The sequence below is a fragment of the Saimiri boliviensis genome, chromosome 14, assembly GCF_048565385.1.
Source record: "Saimiri boliviensis isolate mSaiBol1 chromosome 14, mSaiBol1.pri, whole genome shotgun sequence".
Lineage (NCBI taxonomy): Eukaryota > Metazoa > Chordata > Mammalia > Primates > Cebidae > Saimiri > Saimiri boliviensis.
The window spans coordinates 33309359-33327765 of NC_133462.1; the positions used below are offsets into that span (position 1 = coordinate 33309359).

The window sequence follows — 18407 nt, forward strand, 5'->3', positions numbered from 1 at the left end:
GGGATTTCAACATACGGATTTCGGGTGAGTATAGCACTTAAACCACCTCAAGAGCTAAACTCTTGCCACCCTCTGGGTATGTCCTTTCCTCCAGGACAGGCATCCAACAAGAACAAGAGGACATGACAATCCAAGAGCTCATGCCCTCTCTTTTCCTTAATTTTTTTTTTTTTTTTTTTTTTTTTTTTTTTAGATGACTGAGTCTCACTCTGTTGCCCAGGCTGGAGTGCAGTGGCATGATCCTGGCTCACTGCAAACTCCGCCTCCCAGGTTCAAGCCATTCTCCGGCCTCAGCCTTTAGAATAGCTGGGATTACAGGCGTATACCATCATGCCCAGGTAATTTTTATATTTTTAGTAGAGACAGGGTTTTACTCTGTTGGCCAGGCTGGTCTCGAGCTCCTGGCCTCAAGTGATCCACCCGCCTCGGCCTCCCAAAGTGCTGGGATTACAGGCGTGAGCCACCGCGCCCAGCCACATGCCCTCTCTTCTAGATCCCACTCTGGGATCCTGGAACCGTAGACTTCCTTCTCCTCCTCTCCAGGACCCGAAGAATAGCCAAGGAGTTATTGTTGGTAGAGTGGCTGGAGCTTGGATGAGTGGTCTGAGGGTGTCCGCACACGGGTACGTAAGTCCCCTCACACTGCATAGTGTGGACTGGGAGGTACAGAGATGTGAAATTCAGAAGAGTCCTAAATTCTTTTTTTTTTTTTTTTTTTTTGAGACAGAGTTTCGCTCTTGTTACCCAGGCTGGAGTGCAATGGCACGATCTCGGCTCACCGCAACCTCCGCCTCCTGGGTTCAGGCAATTCTCCTGCCTCAGCCTCCTGAGTAGCTGGGATTACAGGCACGCGCCACCATGCCCAGCCAATTTTTTGTATTTTTAGTAGAGACGGGGTTTCACCATGTTGACCAGGATGGTCTCGATCTCTCGACCTCGTGATCCACCCGCCTCGGCCTCCCAAAGTGCTGGGATTACAGGCTTGAGCCACCGCGCCCGGCCCAAGAGTCCTAAATTCTAAATGAGGACCTGTGCTCCAGGACCTAATCGTGCTGTACGTAAGAAGCAGGATGATGGCTAGGTTGGTTTTCTCCTTTCCCATCAGAGGCCTCTGCCACAGACATGCTCCCCCAGATCTTAGGTCAGACCAAGAAGCATCTGAGCTTGACCCCCTCTTTGTATTTATTGGAGGTATTGGAGCAGCCCTGTATCTCTTGCTTCTGGCATTGTTCAATCCAGATGTTTGTTGGGACAGAAAGAATTACCCAGAGCCCCGGAACAGACCGGGTCCCAGTGATCAATACAGGTTCTACTCAGTGAATGTGGATTACAGCAAACTGGAGAATGTCCAGATTACTAAATGAAATGTAAATCGGCTTTAGAATGAATGTCTTCCAGAAGTGATCCGCACAATTCTCCGCTGAACCAGGAAATATTTCTTCTCTAAATGCATGAAATCATGTTGATGTAATCTATTGGTGATTACACTGATTAATAAATAACTGAAACTTGGGGGAAAAAACCATTAGCCTGATGTGCTCACTTGAACCCAGGAGTTGGAGGTTGCTCTGAGCTGAGATCGTGCCACTGCACTCCAGCCTGTGGGAGAGAATGAGATTCTGTCTCAAAAAAAAAAAAAAAAAAAAGGAAAATAAAAAGGATAGAAGATATATATATATATGTATATATATATACACATATATATATATATATACAGTTTCTCCTTAAAGTTTCACCCACTAATGTCAGCAGTCATCAGTGGCTCTTGCCTGCAATTATTATCAAGGTGTTTCAATGGTGATTTTTTTTTTTTTTTTTTTTTTTTGGAGGCAGAGTTTCACTCTATCATTTAGGCTGGAGTTCTGTGGTGTGATCATAGCTCACTGTACCCTCGGCTTCCCAGGCTCAGGAACTTCTCTCACCTTAGCCTCCCAAGTAGCTGGAATTACAAATACACACACTACCACTCCTGCTTTTTCTTTTTTTTTTAGTTTTTCTTTCTTTCTTTCTTTTTTTTTTTTTTTTTTGTAGAGACGGGGCTTGCCCAGGCTGGTCTCTGAAATTCTTGGCCTCAAGCAATCCGCCCACCTTGACTTCCAAGAATGTTGTGATTTGAGCCACTGTGCCCAGCGAATGGTGACTTTTTTTTTTTTTTTTTTTTTTGAGACGGAGTTTCGCTCTTGTTACCCAGGCTGGAGTGCAATGGCGCGATCTTGGCTCACCGCAACCTCCGCCTCCTGGGTTCAGGCAATTCTCCTGCCTCAGCCTCCTGAGTAGCTGGGATTACAGGCAAGTGCCACCATGCCCAGCTAATTTTTTGTATTTTTAGTAGAGACGGGGTTTCACCTCGTTGACCAGGATGGTCTCGATCTCTCGACCTCGTGATCCACCCGCCTCGGCCTCCCAAAGTGCTGGGATTACAGGCTTCAGCCATCGCGCCCGGCCTAAAATTTTTTTTAAAAAGTTAAGCAGGCAGGCAGATCACTTGTCTGGAGTACAAGACCAGGCTGGCCAACACGGTGAAACCCTATCTCTACCTCAAAAAACAAAAAGTAGCCAGGTGTGGTGGTACCTACCTATAGTCCCAGCTACTCAGAAGGCTGAGGCAGGAGAATCGCTTGAACCCAGGAGGTGGAGTTTGCAATGAGCCACGATTGCGCCACTGCATTCCAGACTGGGCAACAGAGCAAGAAGACTGTCTCAATAAAAAAAAAAAAAAAAAAAAAAAAAAAAAAAAAAAAAAAAAAAAGAAAGAGAGAAAGAAAAGGAAAGAAGAAAATGTAGAGAGAGAACGTCACCACGCCGGGTGCGGTGACTCAAGCCTGTAATCCCAGCACTTTGGGAGGCCGAGGCAGGTGGATCACGAGGTCAAGAGATCGAGACCATCCTGGTCAACATGGTGAAACCCCGTCTCTACTAAAAATACAAAAAATTATCTGGGCATGGTGGCGTGTGCCTGTAATCCCAGCTGCTCAGGAGGCTGAGGCAGGAGAATTGCCTGAACCCAGGAGGCGGAGGTTGCGGTGAGCCGAGATCGCGCCATTGCACTCCAGCCTGGGTAACAAGAGCGAAACTCCGTCTCAAAAAAAAAAAAAAAAAAAAAATTTATAGAGAGAGTGAAACCCCATTTCTACAAAAAATACAAAAATTAGCCAGCATGGTGGTGGGTGCCTGTAGTCCCAGCTACTCAGGAGGCTGAGGCAAGAAAATTGCTTGAATCTGGGAGGCAGAGGTTGCCGTGAGCCGAGATCCCATCACTGCACTCCAGCCTGGGTGACAGAGTGAGACTCTGTCTCAAAATAAAACAAACAAAACAAAACAAAAACAGATGTACGAGGATATCCAGTGGCAAACCTCTCTTTACCCCCAGCCACAACTACTCGGGTCTTCCCCCAGAGCTAGCCAATATGTATGTTTCAACATACGGAAATGATCAATATCGTTAGATCATTATGCAATTTTTTTCCCCACAAGGTCATCTCTCCCCATGTTAATCCATATCATGGTTTGAATGGTGGCCCTCAAATAGACAGGTAAACGTCCTGTCTCCCCGACGCTGTGAATGTGAACTGATTTGGAAAACAGGTCTTTGCGGATATAATTCAGTTAAGAACCTTGAGATGAGATTATCCCAGATTAACCGGGTGGACGCTAAATCCAAAGACCAGTGTCTTTATAAAAGACAGGAGAAGAGAAACAGGCTCAGTGATGAAGGCCAAGGTCAGAGTGTTGCGGCCGGAAACCAGGAAATACCATCAGGAATTGCCCGGAACTACGAGAAGCCACGGAAGAGGCCGGGAGGCGCCTCCATTCGAAACCAAGGCTGCCAACACCTTGATTTCAGACTTCTAGAAAGGAAATGTCAATACATTTCATTTTTTGTCTGTCTTTTTTTAGACAGAATCTCATTCTGTCACCCAGGCTGAGGGGCAGTGATCTTGGCTCACTGCAACCTCAGCCTCCTGGGCTCAAGCCATTCTCCTGCCTCAGCCTCCCAAGTAGGTGGGATTACAGGTGCGCACCACCGTGCATGGCTAATTTGTGTGTGTGTATTTTTTTTTTTTTTTTTTGAGACGGAGTTTCGCTCTTGTTACCCAGGCTGGAGTGCAATGGCGCGATCTCGGCTCACCGCAACCTCTGCCTCCTGGGTTCAGGCATTTCTCCTGCCTCAGCCTCCTGAGTAGCTGGGATTACAGGCACGTGCCACCATGCCCAGCTAATGTTTTGTATTTTTAGTAGAGACGGGGTTTCACCATGTTGACCAGGATGGTCTCGATCTCTTGACCTCGTGATCCGCCCGCCTCGGCCTCCCAAAGTGCTGGGATTACAGGCTTGAGCCACCGCGCCCGGCCGTGTGTGTATTTTTTAGTAGACAATGGAGTTTCACCATGTTGGCCAAGCTGGTCTCGAACTCCACTCCATCATGACATTTTGGCCCAAATGTCATTTCCTCAGAGACCTTCCCTCACTCCCTATCAGGTATAATATTTTTCTTCCCTTCCCTGCCTTTTCTTCGTGGCATTTCTCAAATCCTGGTTTATGTATTTACTCATTGTCTATCTCCATCATCAGAACACCAGCTCCACGGAGGCAGAGGTGGGCCACTTTGCTACAGTGACTGCTGTATCCCCGCACATACAACTGTACATACCAGGCACACACTATGCAATATTGGCCAGGGCCTGGTGGCTCACGCCTGTAATCCCAGCACTTTGGGAGGCCGAGGCGGGCAGATCACCTGAGGTCAGGAGTTCGAGACCAGCCTGGCCAATATGGTGAAACCCCGTCTTTACTAAAAATACAAAAATTGGCTGGGTGTGGTGGTGGGGGCGGTGGCGGGGTGGGGGGGGGGCGCCTGTAATCCCAGCTATCATACCAGGTGATTCAAAAACAAGCAGTAGGTCAGATGTAGTGGAACGTGGCTGTAACAGCAGCATTTCGGGAGGTCGAGGAAGGCAGATTGCTTGAGCCCAGGAGTTCAAGACCAGCCTCGGTAAAATAGTGAGACCCTGTGTCTACAACTGAAAAAAAAAAATTAGCCAGGCATAGCGGCATGCATTTGTAGTCCCAGCTACCTGGGAGACTGAAGTGGGAAGATTGCTTGAGACTGGGAGGTCGAGGCTGCAATGAGCCGTGATGAAGCCACTGTACTCCAGCCTGGGTAACAGAGTGAGACCCTGTCTCCAAAAAGCCCCAAAAACAAAAAAGATGAATCAGGGAATGAAAAAGAATAAAAGAGGAATACATAAATAAAATATGTGTCGCATTAAAATAATAGATGCTGGGCACAGCAGCCCACATCTGTAATTTCAGCACTTTGGGAGGCCAAGGTGGGAGGATTTCTTGACCTCCCAGGAGGCTAGTCGGGAGGCTGAGACGAGAGAATCGCTTGAACTCGGGTGGTGGAGGTTGTCATGCGCCGAGATTGCACCAAAATGCTTCTGGAAGATACCACGGAAGACCTGGATTCAGCTGTGCCTGAAGGATACAGGTTTTCTGTTAATGAGACAATAAATGACCTTGTTTGTCTTCGATAGTTCAGCTGGGTTCTCTTTTCTTTGCAATTGAAAGAGGCTTGCCAGCAACTGAAACATCTTGATTCTTTTTTTTTTTTTTTGAAGACAGAGTTTCCCTCTTGTTACCCAGGCTTTAGTGCAATGGCGCGTTCTCGGCTCACCGCAATCTCTGCCTCCCGGGTTCAAGCCTCCCGAGTAGCTGGGACTACAGGCGCATGCCACCACGCCCGGCTAATTTTTGTATTTTTAGTAGAGACGATGTTTCACCATGTTGACCAGGATGGTCTCGACCTCTTGACCTCATGATCCACCCGCCGTGGCCTCCCAAAGTGCTGGGACTACAGGTATGAGCCACTGCGCGCGGCCAACATCTTGATTCTTGCTGCTGCTGCCCTGGGGGCTGGGACTGGTGCAGTAGTTCTGTCTCCCTATGGTTACCCCCTTGCTCTGCTAAAGAGACTGAGGAACCTCCACCCAGTGTCTAAGCTAATGGCCATCCATCCCACGGGGGGACTTGAGATAGGACTCCTGTTCTCTTCTGGCCAAACTAAGACCCACCTCCTGTCTCATCCCATGAGGAGGGACCCTCAGGAGATCACACAGCCCTAGAAAACATGAACAGATGACCACCTCTCTGGGCCCATGTTTCTTCCTCCGTGGAGGAGTGGGTTATACAGACATCATAGTTGGGCATGGTGGCTCATGCCTGTAATTCCAGTGCTTTGGGAGGCCAAGGCTGGAGAATTTCTTGAGGCCAGGAGTTGAAGGGTGCAGTGAGCTATGACGGCGCCATTACACTTCAGCCTGGATGATAAAGTGAGACCTCAACTCAAAAAATAACGCTAACGGCCAGGCGCAGTGTCTCATGCCTGAAATCCTAGCACTTTGTTGGGGCTGAGGTGGGCAGATCACACGAGGTGGGAAGTTTGAGCGCAGCTTGGCAACATGATGAAACCCCGTCTCTACTAAAAACAGAAATATTCGGCAGTCACGGCGGCAGGCACCTGTAATCCCAGCTACTTGGGAGGCTGAGGCAGGAGAATCGATTAAACCCCAGGAGGCAGAGGTTGCAGTGAGCTAAGATCACACCACTGCACTCCAGCCTGGGCGACAGAGCAAGACTCTGTCTCTAAAAATAAAAATAATAATAACAAATACATTTTTAAAAATAGACAACCTTGGCTCACACCTGTAATCCCAGAACTTTGGGAGGCCAAGGCTGGTGAATCACCTGAGGTCAGGAGTTAGAGACCAGCCTGGCCAACATGGTAAAACTGTGTCTCTACTAAAAATAATAATTAAAAAAAAAATAGCCGGGTGTGGTGGCACACGCCTGTAGTCCCAGCTACTTGGGAGGCTGAGACAGGAGAATCTCTTGAATCCTGAAGGTGGAGGTTGCAGTGAGCCAAGATCGCGCCACTGCCCTCCAACCTGGGCAACAGAGTGAGACTCCATCTTAAAAAAAAAAAAAAAAATTGAGCCTGTAATCCCAGCACTTTGGGAGGCCGAGGCGGGCGGATCACGAGGTCAAGAGATCGAGACCATCCTGGTCAATATGGTGAAACCCCGTCTCTACTAAAAATACAAAAAATTAGCTGGATGTGGTGGCTCGTGCCTGTAATCCCAGCTACTCAGGAGGCTGAGGCAGGAGAATTGCCTGAACCCGGGAGGCAGAGGTTGCGGTGAGTCGAGATCGCGCCATTGCACTCCAGCCTGGGTAACAAGAGCGAAACTCCGTCTAAAAAAAAAAAAAAAATTGGACATCCTTTCTCTCCATCATTCTCCTGACATCTTGGCCCCTTCTTCCCACCCACCTGCGATACCTCATGGCCATCTCCCTACTACGGTTCGACCCCATGTCGCAGGTGCTGTCTGGGACCTGCTGTCCTTCCCCACAGGCCTCACCTCCATTCACATTTATGTCACTCGGGCCAGACCCTACTCTAACCAAATTGCTGGGGAAATTAAGGCACCTCAGCGGCAACTCTCAAACAGTGACTCATGGGAGAAAGCCAGAAGATAAATTCCCCAGCTCCCTCGCCCTCAGGTGGGATGACTCTGAGGTCTGTGTTCTGCCTGCTCTCCCAGCGTTCTCCCAGCAGAACTGAGCCCCAGCTGCCCACAGGGAAGCGGGCTTGATTACTGGAGTGATCAACTGTACCGATTTGCCCAGCACGAAGGGGTTTCCTGGGATGTAGGATTTTGAGCCATAAAATAAAAAAGTTCCAGGTAAATTGATTACTCTGTTGTTGATAACTCACTATTTCTTTTGTTTTATATATATATATATATATATATATATATATATATTTTTTTTTTTTTTTTTTTTTTTTTTTTTTTTAAAGATGGAGTTTCACCATGATGGCCAGGCTGGTCTTGAACTCCTGACCTCAGGTGATCCACCCACCTCGGCCTCCCAAAGTGCTAGGATTACAGGCGTGAGCCACCGCACCCAGCAAAATTAAATCTTTTCTTTATTTTTATTTTATTTATTTATTTATTTAGACGGAGTCTCACTCTGTCTCCCAGGCTGGAGTGCAGTGATGCAATCTCAGCTCACTGCAACCTCCATCTCCTGGATTCAAGCAATTCTCAGCCTCTGGAGTAGCTGGGACTACAGGCCCTCACCACCACACCTGGCTAATTTTTGCATTTTTAGTAGAGACGGGGTTTCACCATGTTGGCCAGGCTTGTCTTCAACTCCTGGCCTCAGGTGATCCACCTGCCTCAGTCTCCCAAAGTGCTGGGATCACAGGCGTAAACTACCACGCCCAGCCACCGTTTCTTGCCCTCCCTCCCCTGTATCACTGCCTGCCTTCTCTAGGATAAATGCACTCAATCCTTGTCTCAAGCTCTGTTTCTGGGAGACTCCAGCTCAGGGCCTTGGCCATTCCCATCCCAAGCTGAGCAGAGGATATACTGTTGTTGTTGTTTTTTTTTTTTTTTTGAGACAGATTCTCACTCTGTCACCCAGGCTGCAGTACTGTGGGGCTATCTTGGCTCACTGCAACCTCCACCTCTCGGGTTCAAGCAATTCTCTTGCCTCAGCCTCCCACATAAGTAGGATTACAGGTATGTGCCACCATGCCCAGGACATTTTTGTGTTTTCAGTAGAGACAGAGTTTCACCTAGTTGGCCAGGTTGGTTTCGAACTTCTGACCTTAGGTGATCCACCTGCCTCAGCCTCCCAAAGTGCTGGGATTAAAAGCGTGAGCTACTGCACCCAGCCAACACTATACCTTTATTTTCATTTATTCATTTAGTTTTGAGACAGGGACTCACTCTGTCCTCTAGGCTGGAGTGCCGTAGCGCGCCACCACGCCCGGCTAACTTTTGTATTTTTAGTAGAGACGGGGTTTCACCATGTTGGCCAGGCTGCTCTGAAACTCATGACCTCAGGTGATCCACCCGCCTCAGCCTCCCAAAGTGCTGGGATTATAGACATGAGCCACAGAGCCCAGCCCAGGCTAATTTTTTTTTTTCTATTGCATTTTAGGTTTTGGGGGCACATGTGAAGACCATGCAAGATTGTTGCATAAGTAAACATATGGCAGTGTGGTTTGCTGCCTTCCGTCCCCTCACCTGTATCTGTCATTTCTCCCCATGCTATCTCTTCCCACCTCCCCACCCCCGGTCCCTCCCCCATTTCCCCCCAATGGACCCCAGTAATTTTTTTAAAATTTATTTTTAGAGACAGGGGCTCACTATATTGGTCTCAAATTTCTGGCCTCAAGAGATCCTCCTAGCCAGGGGTGGTGGCTCATGCCCATAATCCCAGCACTTTGAGAGGCCAAGGTGGGCGAATGCCTTGAGGTTAAGAGTTCGAGACCAGCCTGGCCAGCTTGGCAAAACCCTGTCTCTACTAAAAATTCAAAAATTAGCTGGACATGGTGGCACAAGCCTATAATCCCAGCTACTCAGGAGGCTGAAGCAGGAGAATCATTTGAATCCAGGAGATGGAGGTTGCAGTGAGCCAAGATTGCACCACTGTACTCCAGCCTGGGTGACAGAGCGACAGAACGAGAGTCCATCTCAAAAAAAAAAAAAAAAAAAAAAAAAAAAAAAAAAAATTAGCTGGGTATGGTGGCGTGCGCCTGTAATCCCAGCTACTCAGGAGGTTGAGGCAGGAGAATCACTTGAACCCAGGAGGTGGAGGTTGCAACGAGCTGAAATCACACCACTGCACTCCAGCCTGGGCGACAGAGTGAGAGCGAGACTCTGTCTCAAAAAAAAACAAAACAAAACCAACCAAAAAGAGATCCTCCTGTCTCAGCTTCCCAAAGCATTGGGATTACAGGTATGAGCCACAGTGCCAAGCCTGTCAATCCCATTTTATTCATGGGAATGCTGAGGTCTGGGCAGGAAAAGGACCTGTCTGAAGCCACCCTGTTTGTAAGTGGTGGATATGGGAGATTTGACCTTAGGTGGAGGCCAGCTTGTTACCTCCGTCCACAAGTGAGGAAGCCCTGGGGTATGCCAGGCACTGTTCCAAGGGCATGCTTCATATAATCCCTATTATCTCATATAATCCTTACAACACTGTGGGGGAGTGGGGGGTGAGTCAACCATTACCCCATTTGACAGAGAGGGAAACCAAGGCCCTGAGAGGTGGCACTGCCCAGGTTCAAACCCAAGCAGGCTGGCACCAAGCTCACACTCTTAACCACCAGGCTGATGCCTGGATATATGTAATTTCCTTCCAGGCGGCTGTGGCCATTTGCAGAGGGGGGTGTCTGGAGCGAGACCAGCCAGCAGAGGGGAGGTGGGTGCAGGACAGCAGACCTCATCAGGAGCTCCCAGGCTGGCATCTGGGCTGCCAGGCTAAGCTCAGGCCTCCCTGATCCCTCGCTGCTGCCCACCCCTGCGTCTCGGGACTCTCCTGTGCCCCGAAGCTCCCCCCGTCCCTCCATCCCCACCCCTACTCCTGCGGTCGTCCCAAATACCAGACCGGGCGAATCTCAGCTTTTCCCCAAACATTCCTTGCTCTCGTGGCCCGGCCCAGGCTGGCTGAGGTTACGAAAGCAGAGATGGGGTGGTTGTTGGGGGGGATCGAGGGGACGGGCTGGCCTGTCCTCACCACCCCATCCCAGGGCGGGGAAGGGGGTGGGCCAGCTCCTGCAAACCCCCGGGAGAACAGGCCGTTGCGGGGGGTGGCCTGGGTCCCGAGATGGGGGACAGTGGCGGCCACAGCAGAGACTCCAGGAGGTGACCGCCTGGTTTCCATTAGGGAGTCCTGGTCAGCCGCCTGGGCGAGACGGCAGAGTCCTGGCTGGCCATGGTAAGGTGGGGCGCGGGAGGGTCTGAGGGTGGGGCCTGCCTGCCCCACTACCCCTACTCTGCCAACTGGCCACCGCCTCCCCACCAAGACACTCCCTGAGGAGGGGATGCTCCGGTCACCATGGCGACCCTCCCTCCCCCGCAGTGGCCCAGCCTGCTGCTGCTCCTGCTGCTGCCTGGCCCTCTGCCCCTCTCTGGCATGGACGATGCTGCCTTCCCCCACCTGGGGGAGAGCTCGCGGCCCCCGCCCCGGGCCTGTCCCCTGCGCTGCTCCTGCCCCCGAGCTGACACTGTGGACTGCGACGGCCTGGACCTTCGGGTTTTCCCGGACAACATCACCAGGGCCGCGCAGCACCTCTCCCTGCAGGTGGGGCCCAGGGAGGGGCATGGGGGCGCCCAGAGGTGAGGGGAGCTGGAGGGGCGCCCTGGGCTGAGGAGCACGGTGGGGTGGAGGAACCCACGTGCGAGAGGGCGGTGCAGAGCTGGGTGTGAGGGAGCTTTGCCTTGGCAGGTTGGCTCTGGCTGAGCCCGGGGTGAGAGGGGTGGGCGTGGACTGAGGATGGGAAGTGGGCGTGGACTGAGGATGGGGGGTTAGGGTCAACATCTTGGCGGCTCTTGCGTTGTTTGGACTCAGTGTGATGGGGAGTTTGGGGTTGATTGTGGGGGTGTTGCGGCACGTGGGGTTGATGGTGAGGGTGATGGCACTTCAATTGTGTGGGTGTTGGGGCATTTGGGATCGATTGTGGGGGTGATGGCAGATTTGGGGTTGATTGTAGGGGTGCTGGGGCATTTGGGGTCGATTGTGGGGGTATTGGGGCATGTAGGGTCGATTGTGGGGGTGACCGCACATATGAGGTTGCTTGCGGAGGTGTTGGGGCGAGTGGGGTCAATTGTGGGCAGATCAGGGCATTTGGGGTCAATCGTGGGGGTGATGGCACATTTGAGGTCGATTGTGGGGATGACAGGGCATTTGTGGTTGATTGGGGGGTGTTGGGGCATTTGGGGTCGATTGTGGGGGTGATGGCACATTTGGCGTTGATGGTGGGGGTGTTGGAGCCAGTGGGGTCAATTGTGGGGGCTTGGGGGTTGACATCTTGGCAGTTACAAGACAGGATCAGGGTGATGGGGTGTTTCGGACCAACTGTGGGGTGATGATGGCATGGGGCTTGTTTGGGCTGATGGGGAGTTGAAAATCAGTGCTTGGGGTCACTTGGTCATGGGGTCACGGGTGTGAGCACCCCAACTCCCGCCTGCAGAACAACCAGCTCCAGGAGCTCCCCTACAATGAGCTGTCCCGCCTCAGCGGCCTGCGAACCCTCAACCTCCACAACAACCTCATCTCCTCGGAAGGTGATGGGGCAGAGGGGGTGGCCCCTCTGGGGCTGTGGGACCGGCAGACTCAGGTCTCAGCCGCCATCCCCCTCCCCCGCCCCATCTGCGGGCAGCTCTGTGGCAGTTCCCAGAACTGTCCTTTGCTGAGCAGGATGGAAACTCAGGGGCTGGGGTGGGGGTTGGGGGCTGTGGCTTTTGAGTAGGGACGGAGGGAGGGGATCTGAAGGCCTGGGGTGCCTCTGCCAGTTCCTGGCCCAGAGCCGTGGGGCAGCTGGGAGCCCAGATTCCCCCTCCACCCAAGACCAGGCCGGGGGTCCCTTCACTGCCCCCACTCCCCCAGGCCTGCCCGACGAGGCCTTCGAGTCTCTCACCCAGCTGCAGCACATCTACGTGGCCCAGAACAAGGTGAGTCCCCAGCCGCACCGGCCGGCAGAGCCAGCCAGGCGGGCGGGCGCAGCTTCGGTCACACAGCCCAGAGCTGGCAGGGGACTGCTTGCTGGGGCCCGGGCGGGGCCTGGGTGCACCAGGACCAGTGCAGCTATGGGCTGTGTTCCTGCAGCTCTCGGTGGCCCCGCAGTTTCTGCCCCGGTCCCTCCGTGTCGCGGATCTGGCTGCCAACCAAGTGACGGAGATCTTCCCCCTTACCTTTGGGGAGAAGCCGGCACTCAGGTAGCCCCTGGCCCAGCCCAGGCCCCCAGGCCTCAGATATGTCTGGGTCACGCCCGGTTCTAGAAGCAATGAGGCAGTGAAGGGCACAGTGGCTCACACCTGTAATCTCAGCACTTTGGGAGGCTGAGGTGGGTGGATCATCTGGGGTCAGGAGTTCGAGAGCACCTGGCCAACAAGATGAAAACCCATCTCTACTTAAAATACAAAAATTAGCCAGGCATGGTGGCACATGCCTGTAATCCCAGTCACTCAGGATTGGCTGAAGCAGAATTACTTGAATCCAGGAGGTGGAGGTTGCAGTGAGCTGAGATCGTGCCACTGCACTCCAGCCTGGAGACAGAGTGAGATTCTGTCTAAAAACAAAACAACAAAACAAAAACAAAACGCCTTGCCCTGAAGGTCTTAAGGGTGGGCAGATCCCTAGCTTTGGCTTGGGGAGTGGGAAGAGGGCACAGTTCTACCCTGGGAGAGGAGTGAGGGGGGAAGACAGTGCCGTGTGCTGGGTCAGAGCTCTAGATTGAGGCAGGGACACACACACAAACATGCACTCTTACAGAGACTCACATACACACCTGCACACACAACCACATGAACACATGCAAACATACTCATGCACACACACATTTACAATCACATGCACACAGACTCACATACACCTGCAGACACACACTTTCAACCACATGCACACACATGTGCATGCACAACCACATGCACAAGCACACGTGCACACGAATACACACGTACACATGCTCATGATCACACGCACACATGCACCAGCACATGCACGCATACACAGTCGCACACTCACATGCACATGTATGCACAGGCACATCCCCATGCACACCCACACTTACAATCACATGCACACAATCACATGCACACACACACACAATCGCAGGCACACGCATGCACACCCACACTTACAATCACATACACACGCATGTATATACACAATCACATGCATGCACACATATGCACACTTATGCACAGGCACATAGCACACATTTGCATATACATACACACATGCACACCCCCACATCATCACATGCACATATGTGCACACACACTCCACATACACACTTATTACACTCACATGCATAAGACACACATGCACACACCTCTTCATGCAACACACACACCTGCACACCTACACACAATTACATGCACACAGAATTACACTCTCACACAGACTCCACACACGCGCGCACACACACACACACACACACACACACAAGCTGAAGGTGACCCTAAGCGGTGTGTGGTGTGGGTGTGGGGTGGTGGGAGGCGAGGGGCAGGCTGGTGGCCAGAGCCTGGCTCTCCTCAGGTCTGTGTACCTCCACAACAACCAGTTGAGCAACGCTGGTCTGCCCCCTGACGCTTTCCGCGGCTCTGAGGCCATCGCCACCCTCAGCCTCTCCAACAATCGGCTCAGCTACCTGCCGCCCAGCCTGCCACCCTCGCTCGAGCGGCTCCACCTACAGGTAGCCCTGCTCTAGGTCCCACCCTGGGCCACACCCCCTTCACCTCTCCCCAGGGGTCCCCTCCAGTTCCTTGCTTTCCATCCTTCCAATTGCCCCTCAGAATTCCAGTGGTCAGAGTTATCTTTCTTCGAATCACTTTATTGGGAATCACTTTGAGCTCAAGGTGAGCTCCTGTCACTCCCTTACTCAAGAGCCTTCTGTGGCTCCCTGCTGCCCACATCCCAGACTCAAGTCTCAGTCTCTTCTCCCTTCTCTAGAACAATCTCATCTCCAAGGTGCCTCGAGGAGCCCTGAGCCGCCAGACTCAACTCCGTGAGCTCTACCTCCAGCACAACCAGCTGACCGACAGCGGCCTGGATGCCACCACCTTCAGGTGCAGGCTGGTGGGGGCAGCAGGGGCTGAGAATTTACAGTCAGGGGTTCCAACCTTGAGTGCCCCTCCCCTGGATAGCGCCTAGGCTATGGCCTCATCTGGTGAGTGCCTGCTGGGTGCCAGGCTCAGCAGAGCACTGGGCAGGTGTCCCTGTTCCCCACAGCCCAGCAGTGACATCATAACTCTCACATGCATTTCCATCTTGGACCCAGGGCTGTATCCCGGTCACCCCCATAGCTGACCCTCAGGCTGGAATCTGCCTTCAGCACCCCAAGTTTACCTCCCACCCAGCTCTCTCAACCCATCCCTCCCTAGTTGAAATCTCCAACTTAAATCTCTCAGGACTACTCCCCAGCCTCCCCGGTGAGATCTATCAGGCATCGGCTAGGCGTGGTGGCTCACATCTGTAATCCCAGCACTTTGGGAGGCCGAGGCAGGTGAATCACCTGAGGTCAGGCATTCAAGACCATCCTGTCCAACATGGTGAAACCTCATCTCTACTAAAAACACAAAAATTAGCCGGGCGTGGTGGTGCATGCCTGTAATCCCAGCTACTTAGGACGCTGAGGCAGGAGAATTGCTTGAACCCAGGAAGCAGAGGTTGCAGCGAGCTGAGATCAGGCCACTGCACTCCAGCCTGGGCCACAGAGTGAGATTTCATCTCAAAAAAAAAAAAAAAAAAAAAAAAATAGAGATCTATCAGGCATCCCACTCCGAGTGCCCCACGTGACATCGCCCCTCTCTCCTACTAGCAAGCTGCATAGCCTTGAATACCTGGATCTCTCCAATAACCAGCTGACCACAGTGCCCGCCGGCCTGCCCCGGACCCTGGCTATCCTGCACCTGGGCCGCAACCGCATCCGGCAGGTGGAGGCGGCTCGGCTGCACGGGGCGCGTGGTTTGCGCTATTTGTTGCTGCAGCACAATCAGCTGGGGAGCTCAGGGCTGCCTGCCGGGGCTCTGCGGCCGCTGCGGGGCCTGCACACGCTGCACCTCTACGGCAACGGGCTGGACCATGTGCCCCCGGCCCTGCCCCGCCGCTTGCGAGCCCTGGTGCTGCCCCACAACCGCGTGGCCGCGCTAGGTCCCCGCGACCTGGCCGCCACGCCGGGTCTGGCGGAGCTCAACCTGGCGTATAACCGTCTGGCCAGCGCCCGCGTGCACCGCCGGGCCTTCCGCCGGTTGCGCGCCCTGCGCAGCCTCGACCTGGCCGGGAATCAGCTAACCAGGCTACCCATGGGTCTGCCCACCGGCCTGCGCACCCTGCGGCTGCAGCGCAACCAGCTTCGGATGCTGGAGCCCGAGCCTCTGGCCTGCCTGGACCAGCTGCGGGATCTCAACCTGGCGCACAACAGGCTTCGGGTTGGTGACATCGGGCCCGGCACTTGGCATGAGCTCCAGGCCCTCCAGGTCAGGCATGCGCCGGTTGGCCACACAGACTGTCCCCAGGGCCCTTCCCTCCCCCTTCCTGCGCTACCGCGTTCCAAACATTCTAATTAGGGAGTAAAGCAATCAGAACAAGAAAATGGTAACAGTTGGGTTAGAAGGTGATGAGGAGGCTGAGTGAGGTAGCTAATGCCTGTAATCCCAACACTTTGGGAAGCCAAGGCAGGAGAATTGCTTTAGGCTATGGGTTTTGTTGTTGTTGTTATTGTTGTTGTTGTTGTTTTTTTTGAGACGGAGTTTCGCTCTTGTTACCCGGGCTGGAGTGCAATGGCACGATCTCGGCTCACCGCAACCTCTGCCTCCTGGGTTCAGGCAATTCTCCTGCCTCAGCCTCCTGAGTAGCTGGGATTACAGGCACGTGCCACCATGCCCAGCTAATTTTTATTTTTTTAGTAGAGACGGGGTTTCACCATGTTGACCAGGATGGTCTCGATCTCTTGACCTCGTGATCCACCCACCTCGGCCTCCCAAAGTGCTGGGATTACAGGCTTGAGCCACCGCGCCCGGCCAAGCATTGTTGTTGTTTTTTGAGACGGAGTTTTGCTCTTGTTACCCAGGCTGGAGTGCAATGGCGCGATCTCGGCTCACCGCAACCTCCACCTCCTGGGTTCAGGCAATTCTCCTGCCTCAGCCTCCTGAGTAGCTGGGATTACAGGCACATGCCACCACGCCCAGCTAGTTTTTTGTATTTTTAGTAGAGACAGGGTTTCACCATGTTGACCAGGATGGTCTCGATCTCTCGACCTCGTGATCCACCCGCCTCGGCCTCCCAAAGTGCTGGGATTACAGGCTTGAGCCACTGCGCCCGGCCCTAGGCTATGGGTTTGAGACCAGCCTGGGCAACATAGCAAGACCCTATCTCTACCAAAAAACATAGCCAAGCGTGGTGGTGCATGCCTATAGTCCCAGCTATTCAGGAGGCTGAGGCAGGAGGATCACTTGAGCCCAGAGGTTTGAGGCTGCAATGAGCCATGATCGGGCCACTGCCCTACAGACTGGGTAACAGCAAGACCCTGTCTCTTGGGGGAAAAAAACAAGTGATGAGAGGTATGGTGCGATTCAGTGACTGACTCATTGAATCAAGTGGAGACCTGTCTGTGTGTGGCTTCCAGGAAGGGCCTTGGTTTACCTCTGCAGAGGAGAGGACTTTAGCAATCACGGCGGGGGCGGGGGGGGGGGGGGGTTGGTGGCAGAAGGGCCGGGCTGGTATGAAGGGGGCAGGCGACTCTCAAGGAGGGAGGCTGGCTGAGCCGGGTGGCCCAGGCCTGGGCTGCCATGGTGCCGCCTCTGACTCCCTGCCCCAGGTGCTGGACCTGAGCCACAACGAGCTGTCCTTTGTGCCCCCGGACCTACCTGAGGCCCTGGAGGAGCTGCACTTGGAGGGCAACCGAATCGGCCACGTGGGCCCTGAGGCCTTCCTCAGCACGCCTTGCCTGCGTGCCCTCTTCCTCAGGTGCCCCAAGGGTGTCCAGGTGGGCAGAGGTGGGCAGGGGAGGACCCGGGACAGTCATGACCGCCTCTCTGTACAGGGCCAACAGGCTTCACATGACGAGCATCTCGGCTGAGGCCTTCCTGGGGCTCCCGAATCTGCGTGTGGTGGACACGGCAGGGAACCCAGAGCAGGTCCTGATCCGGCTACCTGCCACCACCCTACGTGGGCCACGGGCAGGGGTCCCCTGATCCTGGAGAGGCCCAGCAGAGCAGCCAAGACTCCTGGGGCTCCGCTGGGCCGTGGACTGAGGAGACAGCACCCACGGGGGGCCCTCTGTCTGGCTCTCCTGGGCCTCCAGGGCTGGCCAAGGCACTGAGGCATGCAGCTGGCACACTCCAGGCTTGCAGACCCACACGCTACCCCAAACCCCCAACGCAGAAGGACCCAGCAACAATAAAGCCAAACCCTTCCATACTCAACAGACTCAACACAGACTGGCCCCCTTCTGGGGGGCTCTGTTCATGGACTCCTCCCCATGACCAGTCCAGCTGGGGAAACTGAGGCTCTGGGATGCTAAGTAGGTCTGGACTGGATTTTGAGGTCCTGAGGTACACAGTGGGGTCACCAAACAGCACCCTGTGTGACCCAGCCACGTGCGATTGCACAGATGCCCAAGGCTACCCGCAGAAGAGATATTGGTGACAGATATAGGGACCCTCACATATATCCCCCACACAGCAAGCGTGGGAATCGGATGCACCCTCCAAGGCAGGTGTGTGGTGTGGTACCCTCCTGTAACTCCAGCTACCCAGGAGCCGAGGCAGGAGGGTCACATGACCCCAGGAGGTGGAGGCTACAGTGAGCTGATTGTGCCACTACAC

General features: G+C 53.5%; 1 protein-coding gene and 1 pseudogene across 1 annotated transcript; both read left to right on the top strand.

The window, feature by feature from the left end:
* The first annotated feature begins 1122 nt into the window (after positions 1-1122).
* LOC120362816 (cytochrome c oxidase subunit NDUFA4 pseudogene) lies at positions 1123-1364 on the top strand (annotated as a pseudogene).
* A 9211-nt stretch (positions 1365-10575) lies between these two features.
* On the top strand, positions 10576-18332 carry PODNL1 (podocan like 1). Its single transcript, XM_010352496.3, has 10 exons — positions 10576-10794; positions 10939-11160; positions 12050-12143; positions 12466-12530; positions 12685-12794; positions 14119-14275; positions 14533-14648; positions 15401-16058; positions 17399-17547; positions 17624-18332. Exons 1-10 carry the CDS (start codon positions 10792-10794, stop codon positions 17772-17774), a joined length of 1725 nt encoding a protein of 574 aa, XP_010350798.2. The 5' UTR covers positions 10576-10791; the 3' UTR covers positions 17775-18332.
* The last annotated feature ends 75 nt before the right edge of the window (positions 18333-18407 follow it).